This window comes from Arachis duranensis, chromosome 2 (assembly GCF_000817695.3).
Source record: "Arachis duranensis cultivar V14167 chromosome 2, aradu.V14167.gnm2.J7QH, whole genome shotgun sequence".
NCBI classification, from domain to species: domain Eukaryota; kingdom Viridiplantae; phylum Streptophyta; class Magnoliopsida; order Fabales; family Fabaceae; genus Arachis; species Arachis duranensis.
Genome location: NC_029773.3, coordinates 38839121 through 38854510, shown reverse-complemented (window position 1 = coordinate 38854510; position 15390 = coordinate 38839121). Strand labels below are relative to the sequence as shown.

General features: G+C 35.5%; 1 protein-coding gene and 1 non-coding gene across 3 annotated transcripts; both read right to left on the bottom strand.

Moving 5' to 3' along the window:
• Nucleotides 1-2299: 2299 nt before the first annotated feature.
• LOC127745104 (small nucleolar RNA R71) lies at nucleotides 2300-2407 on the bottom strand. Its single transcript, XR_008006300.1, has one exon. It is a non-coding gene; the product is annotated as a small nucleolar RNA R71 (small nucleolar RNA).
• Nucleotides 2408-10770: 8363 nt separating this feature from the next.
• LOC107474358 (serine/threonine-protein phosphatase PP1) lies at nucleotides 10771-15383 on the bottom strand. 2 transcript variants are annotated; one of them, XR_002370578.2, is made up of 4 exons: nucleotides 15074-15383; nucleotides 12461-13020; nucleotides 11971-12131; nucleotides 10771-11073 (listed from the first exon to the last, which is right to left on the bottom strand). XR_002370578.2 is itself a non-coding variant. In XM_016093978.3 (4 exons), exons 1-4 carry the CDS (start codon nucleotides 15246-15248, stop codon nucleotides 11050-11052), a joined length of 978 nt encoding a protein of 325 aa, XP_015949464.1. In that variant the 5' UTR covers nucleotides 15249-15379; the 3' UTR covers nucleotides 10771-11049. The 2 variants fall into 2 exon arrangements, 1 of the variants encoding a protein (XP_015949464.1); XM_016093978.3 differs by having other exon boundaries at nucleotides 11971-12189; nucleotides 15074-15379.
• Nucleotides 15384-15390: the final 7 nt, after the last annotated feature.

The following is a 15390-nucleotide window of genomic DNA, read 5'->3' as shown; positions in this document are numbered from 1 at the left end:
CATTTGAATTCACCTAACTGAGATTTATAAGATGACCATAGCTTGCTTCAACCCGTCAATCTCCGTGGGATCAACCCTTACTCACGTAAGGTATTACTTGGACGACCCAGTGCACTTGCTGGTTAGCTATGCGGAGTTGTGAAAAGTGTGAATCATAATTTCGCATACCAAGTTTTTGGCACCTTTATCGGGGATTGTTTGAGTTTGGACAACTGATGGTTTATCTTGTTGCTTAGATTGGGTAATTTTTATTTTTATTTTCAAAAAAAAATTCATGCATTGTGTTCTTCTGTAATCTTCAAGTTATTCTTGATGATTTCCTGACAATCTCATGATTTTCCTGTTTTGTGTTTTATGTTGTTTTTCATATGCATTTTCAAAATCATAGTTTTTGAACATTCAAAATTTCTAAGTTTGGTGTCCTGCATGTCTTTCTTTTCTTAAAAATTTTTCAAAAATATGTCCTTGATGTTCATCATGATCTTCAAAGTGATCTTGGTGTTCATCTTGACATTCAAAGTGTCCTTGCATGCATTACTTGTTTTGATCTTGCATTTTTATGTTTTATTTCATTTTGTTGTTTCTCTATCTCTTCATTAAAAATTCAAAAATAAAAAAAATAACATATCTTTTCAAGTAAATAATACAGAGAAATGAAGATTCAGAACATAAGGCAGAAGAATCACAGAGAAAAAGAGCTCACTAGCGTCAAAACGCCAGTAAAGAGGCACTTTGGGTGTTAAACGCCAGAATGACTACTATTTTGGGCGTTTAACGCCAGTAAAGCTATCATTCTGGGCGTTAAATGCCAGAATGGGCAGCATTCTGGGCATTTAACGCCAGAATGGGCAGCATTTTGGGCGTTCAGAAAAAAGCGCAGTAAAAAAGGATTTTTGGAGTTTAATGCCAGCCAGGGTATCTGGCTGGGCGTTAAACACCCAAAAAGGTAGCATTCTGGGCGTTAAATGTCAGAATGGATAGCATCCTGGGCGTTTAACGCCAGGATGACACAAGGGAGGTGATTTTGTTTCCAATTCAAATTTTTTCAAATTTTCATGTTTTAATTCATAACTTTTTGCATAAAACATATTTTAAACTTTCATTTTTCATTTTTCTTTTAATGTTTTTGAAAATTTTCAAACTAATTTTTCAAAAATCTTTTTCTTAATCTTCTCTCATATTTTCAAAAATATCTTTTAAATTCTTGTTAGTCAAGTCATCAATTTTAAAAAATCAAATCTTTTTAAAATCAAATCTTTTTCAATCATATCTTTTCAATCATATCTTTTTAAAAATCAAGTCTTTTTCAATCATATCTTTTTAAAATCAAATCTTTTTCAATGATATCTCTTTTAATTTGATTTCAAAATCTTTCTTTTCTAACTTCTCATCTTTTCAAAATTATTTTCAAATCTTTTTCAAACAAATTACTATTTCTTATCTTTTTCAAAACCACCTAACCACTTTTCCACTTACAATTTTCGAAAATCACTAACCACTTTTTCAAAAATCTTTTTAATTAACTAATTATTTTAATTTTAATTTTCGAAAACTCTCTCTCTCATCTCTTTATATTTATTTGCTAACACTTCTCTTCTACTTATAATTCGAACCCTCTCTCTCCCTCTGTGTTTGAATTCCTTTCGTTCTCTCTCTACCTCATTCTTCTATTCTTCTTTTCTTCTGACACCTCAAAGAATCTCTATACTGTGACATAGAGGATTCCACTACTCCCTTTTGTTCTCTTCTTTTTCATATGAGCAGAAACAGGGATAAAAATATTCTTGTTGAAGCTGATCCTGAACCTGAAAGGACTCTGAGGAGGAAGCTAAGAGAAGCTAAAGCACAAAAATCCGGAGAGGACCTTACAGAAAATTTCAAAAAAGAAGTAGACATGGCAGCCGAACCCAACAACAATGCTAGAGATGCAAGGAAGATGCTTGGTGACTATGCTGCACCAACTTCCAACTTCTATGGAAGAAGCATCTCAATTCCTGCCATTGGAGCAAACAACTTTGAGCTCAAGCCTCAATTAGTTTCTCTAATGCAGCAGAATTGCAAGTTTCATGGACTTCCATCGAAAGATCCTCATCAATTCTTAACTGAATTCTTGCAGATCTGTGATACTGTTAAGACCAATGGGGTTGATCCCAAGGTCTACAGACTTATGCTTTTTCCCTTTGCTGTAAGAGACAGAGCTAGGACATGGTTGGACTCACAACCTAAAGAAAGTCTGAACTCTTGGGAAAAGTTGGTCAATGCCTTCTTGACCAAATTCTTTCCACCTCAAAAGATGAGTAAGCTTAGAGTGGACGTCCAAACCTTCAAACAGAAGAAAGGTGAATCCCTCTATGAAGCTTGGGAAAGATACAAGTAATTAACCAAAAGGTGTCCTTCTAACATGCTTCCAGAATGGAGTATCATATGTATATTCTATGATGGTCTGTCTGAATTGTCTAAGATGTCATTGAACCATTCTGCTGGTGGATCTCTTCATCTAAAAACCCCTGCAAAAGCCCAGGAACTCATTGAGATGGTTGCAAATAACCTGTTCATGTACACTTCTGAAAGGAATCTTGTGAATAATGGGGTGACTCAGAAGAAAGGAGTTCTTGAAATTGATACTCTGAATGCCATATTGGCTCAGAACAAAATATTGACTCAGCAAATCAATATGATTTCTCAAAATCTGACTGGATTGCAAGCTGCATCTGGCAGTGCTAAAGTAGCTTCCTCTGAAGGAGAAACTTATGACTCTGAGAATCCTGCAATGGAAGAGGTGAATTACATGGGAGGATCCTATGGAAACACCTATAATCCTTCATGGAGGAAATATCCAAATTTTTCATGGAAGGATCAACAGCAACCTCAATAAGGCTTCAACAACAATAATGGTGGGAGAAATAGGTTTGGCAATAGCAAACCTTTTCCATCATCTTCTCAACAACAGACAGAGAATTCTAAGCAGAGCCTCTCTGGCCTAGCAAACATAGTCTCTGATCTATCTAAGGCCACACTCGATTTCATGAACGAACAAGGTCCTCCATTAGAAATTTGGAGGCACAAGTGGGTCAGCTGAGTAAAAGAGTTACTGAAACTCCTCCTAGTACTCTCCCAATCAATAAGAGAACCCAAAAGAGAGTGCAAGGCCATAACTATAACTGAAATGGCCGAACCTGGAGAGAGTAAAAAGGCAGTGATTCCCAGTGAGGAAGACCTCAAGGGACATCCACTAATCAACAAGGAGTTCCCTATTGAGGAACCAAAGGAATCTGAGGCTCATACAGAGACCACAGAGATTCCACTGAACTTACTTTTGCCATTCATGAGCTCTGATGCATATTCTTCCTCTGAAGAGGATGAAAACACTGTTGAGGAGCAAGTTGCTCAGTATCTAGGAGCAATCATGAAGCTGAATCCCAAGTTATTTGGTAATGAGACTTGGGAGGATGAACCCCATTGCTCATAAATGAACTGAATACCTAGATTCAGCAGACATTACCTCAAAAGGAACTGGACCCTGAAAGTTCTTAATACCTTGCACCATAAGCACCATGACCTTTGAAAAGGCTTTGTGTGACCTGGGGTCAGGTATCAACCTCATGCCACTCTCTGTAATAAAAAAAAACTAGGGATCTTTGTGGTACAAGCTGTAAGAATCTCACTAGAGATGGCAGACAAATCAATGAAACAGGCTTATGGACTTGTAGAGGATGTCTTAGTGAAGGTTGAAGGCCTTTACGTCCCTGCTGACTTCATAATCCTAGATACTAGAAAGGATGAGGATGAATTCATCATCCTTGGAAGACCCTTCCTAGCCACAGCAAGGGATGTAATTGATGTGGACAGAGGAGAGTTAGTCCTTTAGTTGAATGAGGACTACCTTTTGTTTAAGGCTCAAGGATCTTCCTCTGTAAACATGGAGAAGAAGCATGAAAGGCTTCATCCAATTCTCTCCATATAGAGTCAAGCAGAGCCCCCACACTCAAACTCTAAGTTTGGTGTTGGGAGGCCACAACCATGCTCTGAGCAATTGTGAAGCTCTGAAAAGAGCTCACTATCAAGCTATTGACATTAAAGAAGCATTTATTGGGAGGCAACCCAATTTTATTTATTTATCTATATTAGTTTATGTTTTCTTTAGGATGATGATCATGTGGAGTCACAAAAATAACTACAAAAGTTAAAGCAAAATAAAAAATAGCATCAAAAATAGCACACCCTGGAGGACGAGCTTACTGGCGTTTAAACGCCAGTAAGGATACCAAAATGGGCATTTAACACCCAGTCTGGCACCATTCTGGGCGTTAAACACCAGAACTGGCAGGCAAACTGGCGTTTAAACGCCAGTAAGGATAGAAAAATGGGCGTTTAAACGCCCAGCCTGGCACCATTTTGGGCGTTAAACACCAGAACTGGCAGGCAGAATGGCGTTTAACGCCAGAAAAGGGCAGCAGCCTGGCATTTAAATGCCAGGAATGGTACACAGAGGGCGTTTAATGCCAAGGATGTGCAAGGATGAAAAATCCTTGACACCTCAGGATCTATGGACCCCACAGGATCCCCACCTACCTCACCTCACTCTCTCTCCTCTTCACACCTCTCTGTAACACTCTACCCAAAACACCACTCACATCCATACCCTAATTCCCAAAAAAACCATCATAAAACCCCACCTACCTTACCATTCAAATTCAAACTATTTCCCTCCCAAACCCACCCCAATTCACGCGGACCCACCCCTCCTCTTACCTTATATATACCCCCTACCTATTCCTCCACTTTCACACATCACAAACACTTCTTTCCCCCTTGGCCAAAACCCTCTCATGCCTCTATCTCCCACTTCTCTTCTTCTTCTACTCTCTTCTTTCTTCTTTTGCTCGAGGACGACCAAACCTTTTATGTTTGGTGTGGAAAAAAGCGTTGTTTTTTGTTTTTCCATAACCATTAATGGCACCTAAGGCCGGAGTAACCTCTAGAAAGAGGAAAGGGAAGGCAATGGCTTCCACCTCCGAGTCATGGGAGATGGAGAGATTCATCTCAAAATCCCATCACTAGAAAAAGGATGGAGCAAACAAGAGAGTCCACTCATGGACCTCAACAAGAACATGAGGAAGACCCTTATCAAGAAATTCCTGAGATGCCTCAAGGGATGCATTTTCCTCCACACAACTATTGGGAGCAGCTCAACACCTCTTTAGGGGATTTGAGTTCCAATATGGAGCAACTAAGGATGGAGCACCAAGAGCACTCCATTATCCTCCATGAAATCAGAGAAGACCAAATGGCCATGAGAGAGGAGCAACAAAGGCAAGGAAGAGATATTGAGGAGCTCAAGCACTCCATAGGATCTTCAAGAGGAAGAACTAGCCGCCATCACTAAGGTGGACCCGTTCTTTAATTTCCTTGTTATTTGTTTTTCTATTTTTCATTTCTTATGCTTTATGTTTTGTCTATGTTTGTGTCTTTATTACATGATCATTAGTGTCTAGTGTCTATGCCTTAAAGTTATGAATGTCCCATGAATCCTTCACCTTTCTTAAATGAAAAATGTTTCTAATTGCAAAAGAACAAGAAGTACATGAATTTCGAATTCTATCTTGAAATTAGTTTAATTATTTTGATGTGGTGGCAATACTTTTTGTTTTCTGAATGAATGCTTGAAAAGTGCATATTTTTTATAGTAAAGTTTATGAATGTTAAAATTGTTGGCTCTTGAAAGAATAATGAAAAAAGAGAAATGTTATTGATAATCTGAAAAATAATAAAATTGATTCTTGATGCAAGAAAAAGCAGTGAAAAATACAAAGCTTGTGAAAAAAAATTAGGCGAAAAAAAAGAGAAAGAAAGAAAAAGCAAGCAGAAAAAGCCAATAGCCCTTTAAACCAAAAGGCAAGGGTAAAAAGGATCCAAGACTTTGAGCATTAATGGATAGGAGGGCCCAAAGGAATAAAATCCTAGCCTAAGCGGCTAAATCAAGCTGTTCCTAACCATGTGCTTGTGTCATGAAGGTCCAAGTGAAAAGCTTGAGACTGAGTGGTTAACGTCATGATCCAAAGCAAAAAGAGTGTGCTTAAGAACTCTGGACACCTCTAACTGGGGACTCTAGCAAAGCTGAGTCACAATCTGAAAAGGTTCACCTAGTTATGTGTCTGTGGCATTTATGTATCCGGTGGTAATACTGGAAAACAAGATGCTTTGGGTCATGGCCAAGACTCATAAGTAGCTGTGTTCAAGAATCAACATACTGAACTAAGAGAATCAATAACACTATCTTAATTCTGAGTTCCTATAGATGCCAATCATTCTGAATTTCAAAGGATAAAGTGAGATGTCAAAACTGTTCAGAAGCAAAAAGCTACAAGTCCCGCTCATCTAATTAGAACTAAGCTTCATTGATATTTTAAGATTTATTGTATATTCTCTTCTTTTTATCTTATTTTGTTTCTAGTTGCTTGGGGACAAGCAACAATTTAAATTTGGTGTTGTGATGAGCGGATAATATACGCTTTTTGGCATTGTTTTTAGGTAGTTTCTAGTATGTTTTAGTCACTTTGTAGTATATTTTTATTAGTTTTTATGCAAAATTCACATTTCTGTACTTTACTATGAGTTTGTATGTTTTTCTATGATTTCAAGTATTTTCTGGCTAAAATTGAGGGACTTGAGCAATAATCTGATTCAGAGGCTAAGAAAGGACTGCAGATGCTGTTGGATTCTGACTTCCCTGCACTTGAAGTGGATTTTCTAGAGCTACAGAAGCCCAATTGGTGCGCTCTCAATTGTGTTGGAAAGTAGACATCTTGGGCTTTCCAGCAATGTATAATAGTTTATACTTTGCTCGAGATTTGATGTCCCAAACTGGCGTCCAAACGTCCACCAGAGACCCTTTTCTTGAGTAAAACGCCAGAACTGGCACCAAAGCTGGCGTTTAACTCCAAGGATGGTGTATGCACGTGAAGGCTTCAAGGCTCAGCCCAACACACACCAAGTGGGCCCCGGAAGTGGATTTCTGTACTATCTACTCATTTTCTGTAAACCTAGTTTACTAGTTTAGTATAAATAGCACTTTTTACTATTGTATTCGAAGTCTTGGACCTTTTGGAGTTCTTCGAACCCTTTTTGAAGGCTGGCCATTTGGCCATTCCTAGACGCTTTGTTCTTATGTATTTTCAACGGTGAAGTTTCTACACCTCATAGATTAAGTGAGGAACTCTGCTGTTCCTCATGAATTAATGCAAGTACTATGGTTTTTCATTCAATTCACGCCTACTTCTTCTCTAAGATATACTCTTGTACTTAATTCAGTTAAATCAGACTAAAGGGGTGACCCATGACAATCACTCTCTATCTTCAGTACTCGCTTAGCCAAGATCCGCGTGCCTGACAACTACAAAGCGGTCTACATGATGTTCAACGTAGTCATTGGATGACAGCCGGAGTATATTCTCTTGGGTCTCTATTCAACAATTCACATCGTCTCTCCTGACAACAGAGCATCTGAAGCTGATATTAGGATCTTCGTGGTATAGGCTAGAACAATAAACAGCATTCCTGAGATCTGGAAAGTCTAAACCTTGTCTGTGGTATTCCGAGTAGGATCTGGGAAGGGATGACTATGAAGAGCTTCAAACTCGCGAAATGTTGGGCGCAGTGACAGTGTGCAAAAGGATCAATGGTTCTTATTTCGACGCTAGTGAGAACCGACAGATGATTAGCCCTGTGGTAGTTGTGCCTGGTATTTTTCATCCGGGACGAGAAATCTGACAGTTGATTAGCCGTACAGAGACCGTAGCCGGACCATTTTCACTGAGAGGATCATACAGCTTACCATGGAAGGGAGCACGCATGATTGGATGAAGACAATAGGAAACCAGAGGTTCAGGAGTAACAAAGCATCTCCAAACGCTTATCTGAAATTCCCACCAATGAATTGCATAAGTATCTCTATGTTATTTTTCGTCTTATTTATCTTTCAATTATCAATACCTCATAACCATTTGAATCCGCCTGACTGAGATTTACAAGATGACCATAGCTTGCTTTAAGCCGTCAATCTCTGTGGGATCGACTCTTACTCACGTAAGGTATTACTTGGATGACCCAGTGCACTTACTGGTCAGCTATGCGGAGTTGTGAAATGTGTGAATCACAATTTCGCATACCAGTCTTGCAGGTTTGTTCGAGGGTCTATATCTGCTAAAGTAGGTAGGCTCTCCGAGTTATAGACCGTTTGTACGTACAACTCGTCGGCTTTTCTTGAAGGGTTTGCCTTGAGGCTTGTGTTATAGCATTGTCTGGCCTGTTTCTGGTTAACGTCGATAGTGACAACTTTGTTATCTTGTGAGAAAAACTTGACACACAAATGTATAGTCAAAACAATAGCATGAAAAGCATTTAAAGAAGGTCTGCCTAGGATGATATTATATGGGCTTTTGTAGTCCACAACTAAGTATTGGATATCTAAAGTTTTACAATCAGGGTAATTGCCTAGTGTTATTTGTAACCATATATAACCTCGAATTGGAACACACTCACCTGAGAAACCTACCAATTCTCCTGTAGATGGTTTAAGAGCTTGTCACTTAGTTTCATATTTTGGTATATTGAATAGAAAAGTACATCGGCGCTGCTACCTGGGTCCATAAGGACTTTTTTCACCAATGGCTTGCCAACTTGTAACGATATAACTACGGGATCGTCCAGGTCTTTATCTATTGCTTTGTAGTCTGAGGAACTGAATCTGATGTCTGGAGCATCAACGTTGGTTGTATAGATTGGCTTAGAGCTGGTAACTAACATCATAGTCCTATAGGACCTTTTTCTGGCCGAGTTGCTACACCTCCACCTGCGAAATCACCAGAAATACAATTAATAACTCTGTGAGGTTGGTTAGGGTTGTCGTCTAACTTTTTTCTTTGTCCCTATGATTGTCATTTGATTTTTAGTGTTGGCCGATCGAGGTCATATGTATTTCGTCGGTGTCCTCGTCTATTAATGTATTTGTCTAGCAGGCCTTGGTGAGCTAGCTTCTCGAGGAGATCTTTTGCTATAATGGAATCATTTGTGGTGTGTTCATGCTTTTGATGAAAGGTACAATATTTAGATTTATCCACGTGTCAGTGGTCTTGGTATGTCGCTGCCTTGTTCGGTGGTTTGATCAGCTTTGAATGTAGGATGTCTTTGATAATATCCTCCCTTTTGGTGTTGAAAGGGGTATACGAATCAAACTTTAGTGTTAATTTGAATGGTTTTTTATTTGTTTATATTATTTGTATATTGTTTTGCTTTTTCTTTTCTCTGTTAGGGTTAGGCCTCTTTGTTTTCCAAATTTGTCAAAGCTCTTCTATTTCAATATGGCTTGTTGCCTTTTCTTGGAATTTGTCCAATGTCTTCGACTTCTTAACAACTATAGTTTCCTAGAATTTTTCAGGGCAGAGCCCACTTTTCAAGGCATGCAAGTAGACTTATCGGTTAAGGTTAGGTATCTCCATAGTTGCCTTGGCAAAACCTCGTCAAGTAATCTTTATTACTTTTATGTTGTCCTTACTTTATGGTGTTGAGATAATCTGAGTCATGTACATAGATCTTTGATGCGGCAAAATTGTTAACAAAAAGGTCGGCCAGTTCGTCAAAATTTGATATAGAACTTGCAGGCAAATTAGAAAACCAGATCAAGATAGCACCATCTAAAAAGGTAGGAAATGTAGGATAGAGTATTGGACCGGATGCACTGTTCATGAACATCATTGTGTAAAACTTGGTGACATGTATGTTGGGATCGCCAATCCCTTCATAAGGTTTCAGTATTGTTGGCAAGGTGAAATTTTTTGGCATTTAAAATCCATGATGTATTTTGAAAATGGATTGGTCCGCTTCACCGTTAGCATCGTGGAGGTTGTTATTATGGGCTTGGCTTCTAACGTGTGTTTGTCGTGATCATCCTTGTTTTCAGTGTTCTTGTGTTCTCCTCTCTTACTTTTGCTATTTTGTGTCTGATGTAATAGGTCGGCCATTCATTGGTTTTCTACTCGTAAAGACTTGTTGATGACCAATAGTTCAGCTTGAGTGGAGGGAGGATAGGGTTACTTAGCTCGTCCGCCATAAGTTATGACCTGTAAAAAGGTGGTGATAATAAGGTAGAAGAGACGAAGGTGGGGTTAGTTAAACTTGGCCCCACGGTGGGCGTCAAATGTTCCTAAGTCGATGACTGGTTTCAAGGTATAGCTCGTCTTGTTCAACGCTCGAACACGCTTCTCTTTAAATTGGATGAGGTATACGTCGGCTTCTTTAGGAATGGCGGTGGTGGACACTTGTAAAGGTACTCCAACACTCAAGTTAGAAAGAGTATCAAATGAAAGATATAATATTCATATTGAATAGCGTACTTTCTTCATCTCAGAAGTTTTTTGTATTTATAAGGCTGTTTATATTAAAGACAGATATTGATATTCTCAGAGGTATTGAGAATATTAACCTAATTATGTAGTAACTGCTTCTGAATGATATTTGACTTTATAAACCGCATGTTTATTTGATTTGGATTTCATGCGGTTTTATTATGCACATTTATTATAGTTTCGATTTATAGTTAAATTCAGTTTGGGTTTATATGTAACGGATCATTATGCATGTTTCAAAATAACCCTTGCTTCAACTAAATGAATAATACATTGAAATAAGTCACTATATATTTTGACAGATTTCATCATAAATTAATTTTTCAAAATACAAATTTAGTCAAAAGAAACAATATTTTGAAACAAATAAAGTAATAATGTTGTCCTATCTTGAGTTGTAATATATTTGTCGGAGATAAGTAAACATCTACATGAATCTATTACAACTTTTTGTTTTCATGGACAATTATTAGAAAAAACACAACTATACTCTGATAGGGAATTGTTAATATTGTTAGTTTGTTCGCTTCATAGCTGATAAGGTATACCGCCAAATGCATTCTTCCGTAATATTGAAGTGATGAACACTACCAATTTCTCGAAATCGATTTTGGGTGTCCAAAAGATTTCTGTCAGCTAGCACACTTCATACTTTACCACCAAGAAATGCCTGCACAAAATGATGAAAGCAAAATATAGCCACAATTATTAAAGTTGGAACAAACAAATGCTGTGAATGTTAGCAACCATCCTTTTTTTGTGTTACTTTACAATTTTAGTATATTGAAAAGTATATATAAACTCTCATTAAGAAAACTGAGAATTAAACTGAGCATGCTTGTATTTTTCATCTGTGCTAAACCGCCGCCAACCGATCGACTCGTTACCAACTAATCCACCTCAACTGCCGATCGACTGACCTAACAGGCGGATCGTCGACAGGCTGATAGCCATTGGAATCCCTTGGACGACTCCCTTAACCTACCACATGAGGCTGGCGATACTGACAATCTTTATCTAATAAATAAATTTGTAATTGTTATATAAATTTTTAGTTGCTACCAAGATGATGTATGTATGTACTAAGATTTGGTAAAGAAGAATGTTAAATATTATGGAATTTTTTATTTGATAATAACGATCAAATTTTATTAACATATGTTTTTTCTTAAAATGAATAACTATCTAAATTAGTTTCAAAAAATTTTAGATTGAATATTTTAATTTAATAATTTTTTATTTTTTAAAAATTTTTAAGAATTATTTTTATTAGACAGTTTGTTCCTTTCATCATTTTAAAGAATCACTAATTTTTTTATAGTAATATTTTTTATGTCTTATAATAAATTTTTAAGGACTTATTTATTTAATAAAGATATTAACATTCTAACTAAAAGTGACTGAAAAATTAATTTGTATAAGAGAGTAATTTTCGAAGATTATAGAGAATAAAAAATTATTTGAAACAGAAAGTACTCAATCTATAACTTTTTAAAAATTAATTTAGATGTATACTTTATAAAAACTTTAACAATAAATAAATAAATTATTTCATAAATAGCAATACCTTGATTTTGGTCGGAGTGCTAGACTTAACTGCGCTGGTGCTCGCGAAACCGAACTTAGGCCTTTTCTCAACTGGCTTTAATATTTGGAAAGAGCACATAAGTGTCTCGTCAACGCTCATCATTGCGCCAGCATTATCGAACTCTCCACAATAATTGGGTGCTGAAAAGATAGTCACAAGTTGTCTATTAGCAAAGAATTCATATCCATCTTCAACAACCTGCAAATTTAAAGATATAAATATAAATCAGCCGCCTATGTGCTTGAATTTTAGTCAATTATGTTGTATGAGTCTATATTTTAAGATTTGAACTATGTTAGATGTACATCAAAAATTAAGCAACAAATCAACTACAATATAAAATAGATATTGAAATTAACATACACATTAAAATCGAATCAAACAATACTATATTTATACACAAATAAATAGAGACTAATTTTTTATGTATACATAATATTTTTGTTAAGATCATAGACGAATGTAAAACCTGATGAGCTCGACAAATCAAGTCAAGATCATGCTTCTCGAGAAACTGTGTGACCCTATCAGCTCCAAAAGTATATGAAACTCCGCGTTCGTTGGCTCCCCAACCCTCAATGTCTCCACAAGGATCAGACCAAAGAAGGTCACACAGCAAGCCGATTTCGGGGACTTCGGTCGGACGAGGCAGGCTCCTTATTTGGTTTAGATTACGCAAGTCCGGCGAGAGTCCGCCGTGCATACATATTATCTTATCATCAATGAGAGCGGCCAGGGGCAAGCAGTTAAAACAATCTGTAAATGTTTTCCACATCCTAACATTGAACCTCCTTTTACATTCGTCATAGAATCCATAAATACGGCTTATAGAAGAACATTCGTGGTTGCCCCTAAGAAGGAAAAAGTTTTCTGGGTATTTTATCTTGTATGCTAAAAGAAGACATATTGTCTCCAGACTTTGCTTCCCCCGATCCACATAATCTCCTAAAAATAAGTAGTTGGACCGAGGAGGAAATCCGCCATGCTCGAAGAGTCTTAGAAGGTCGGGATATTGACCATGGACATCTCCTGTTGGTGTAATAAGATGTTAGCTCCTACTTAATTTTAGAAAGGAATTCTTGATCTAGGCAAAAAGACAGTCATGTGCAATAATTTTCACTGAGTTTATATGAAATTAATAATTAAGAGTTATTAAATAATTTAAAAGTTGAAATTTGATAAATTTAATTAAATTATAATTTTAAACTATTAATTTTATTTAACATTAATAGTTAATTATACCTGACTTTCTATCTTTATTTTTCAAAACCATTCAAATAGTGCAAATAAAAAGTAGTATTTTTTAATGCAATAATATATAACTAAATGTGTGTATAATGTATATACGGTGCATACATAAATAATTATTCAACTTTCATAACTACAAACCAATTAATATTTGTAATTGCACAAACTACTGCTAATGAATTAAACAGGAGCAATGCATACTAATCTGGGAAAAAAAAAGATATCAGAGTAATACAGTTATTTAATAACCGGTACCCTTAATTAAAAGGTCGTAAACTGCCTGAAACAGAGTATTTAGTTAGAGGTACATTACATCAGAAAAACAGTTTAGAATATGCTTATTCTCATAGTCGATGTTGTTAGCGTACTGAAAAGAATTATCCATCGTTAAATCCGTTATTACCGATTTTACCATTTTTGCTTAAATCCTAACCACTTCACCGATAGAGTCAATTCTTACACTTAGTTGTGCAAGTCAATTCACTTTTCATTTTCTAATAGATTAAACCAAAGTAACTTCGGATGGGTTATTCTGTTTTCAAACTAGGAAATATGACCAAGAGTCCAAGACGGGTTGATCGATCCCCAAACTAGAGGTCCCATATTGAAATATGAATACGAGACAATCCTGGAAATTTTTTAAAATAAATAAAATAAATTTAAAAATTACTTGTATAAACACGTGGGAGTATTTACTTTTTTTACACTTTATTACTTATTTCGAATTTTTTAATAAATGTATTTTATTTATGTTAATAAATTATAATTAAAATAACATAGTTTTTTCATACTTATTTAGAAGTTCGGTTCAATTCTCCCTGTTTTTAATAAAAAAAATATATTTTGTTCTCGGAAATAAAAAAAAATGTATTTTCTTCTCGGAGAAGATGGGATAAGCAAGCAACATTAACAAGGTATTAGTCTGTACATGAGATAAAATACTAGGTGAGAACAAGATACATTTAAATTGCGTTATAAATGAAATAAGCTTATTAAAAAATTGTCTTATCTTGAGATCGAGATAAGTAATAAAATGTTAAAAAATAAATACTTCAAATTGTATCTATATATGCAATTTTATATTTATTTTATTTTAAAAAATTCCGACAATTCTCGCTTGAAACCCTTACTATTTTTATCGGACTATCAGATAAATAAAAAATAAAAACTAAAAGAGAAAATACAAAAAATTAATTTTTAATTAATTAATATTATTTAATTTTTAATTTTTTTATATTTTTAAATTATTTTAAATGAAAAATAATAAAAAATTATTATAAAATAAGTCTTTTTTTATTTTTTTATAAACACTTAAATAATTTTTTAAAAAATTATAATTTAATTTTAAAAAATTATAGCAAACGTTAATACTATAAATTTTGGATTTTGATCCTCTAAAGTTTGAATTTCACTTTGGAAAGTAAAGTGTGATTTTTTACCTTTGAATAGTTTCTCTTTCATATTTATTCTTAGTCCCACCTATGAAATCAATGGTGAGAGATCACACTTTACTCTCTAAAGTGAAATTCAAACTTTAGAGGATCCAAATCCATAAATTTTCATATGTTAAAAATTAAAAAAAAATCCTTATATACCTATTCAAACTTGTCCTTAAGATCTAAAATTTAAAACAAGTAATTGACTAGCGCGTGCGGCTGAAAATAAAGTTGACTCCCTATCATTATTCAAACTAAAAACTAAAACGAAAACTTATTTTTCAAACTCATTAATGGAAGAAAAACCTATAGATCATTATCATTATTATATACTAAAATTCAGGAAGGACCGAAGAAACAAAATTAAATTAAATAGAAAAGAGGTTGGAAATAGATACCACATATCTTAATTGGAGCCTCTAGTTCCAAGAGATTGGGCTGCCTCAAGAAGATATTTTTGGAAACTACACAAAGCTGCTTGATTTCTGCCTCAGAAAGCTGCACCTGTTTCCCAGGTCTTCCTCTAACATCAAGCAACCTACTGATGATACCATCAAGAACACCGCGTTCCATCAAAGATCGATATAAAGGAACAAAGAGAGAAAATGGCTAAAGGAGAATAAATTAAAGAAGTGTGTTTATGTTGGTAAGGTTCTTCTTATATAAATGGCATGACTTAGAAAACAAGGAATGGAACTCCAATGTGGGAATCCTA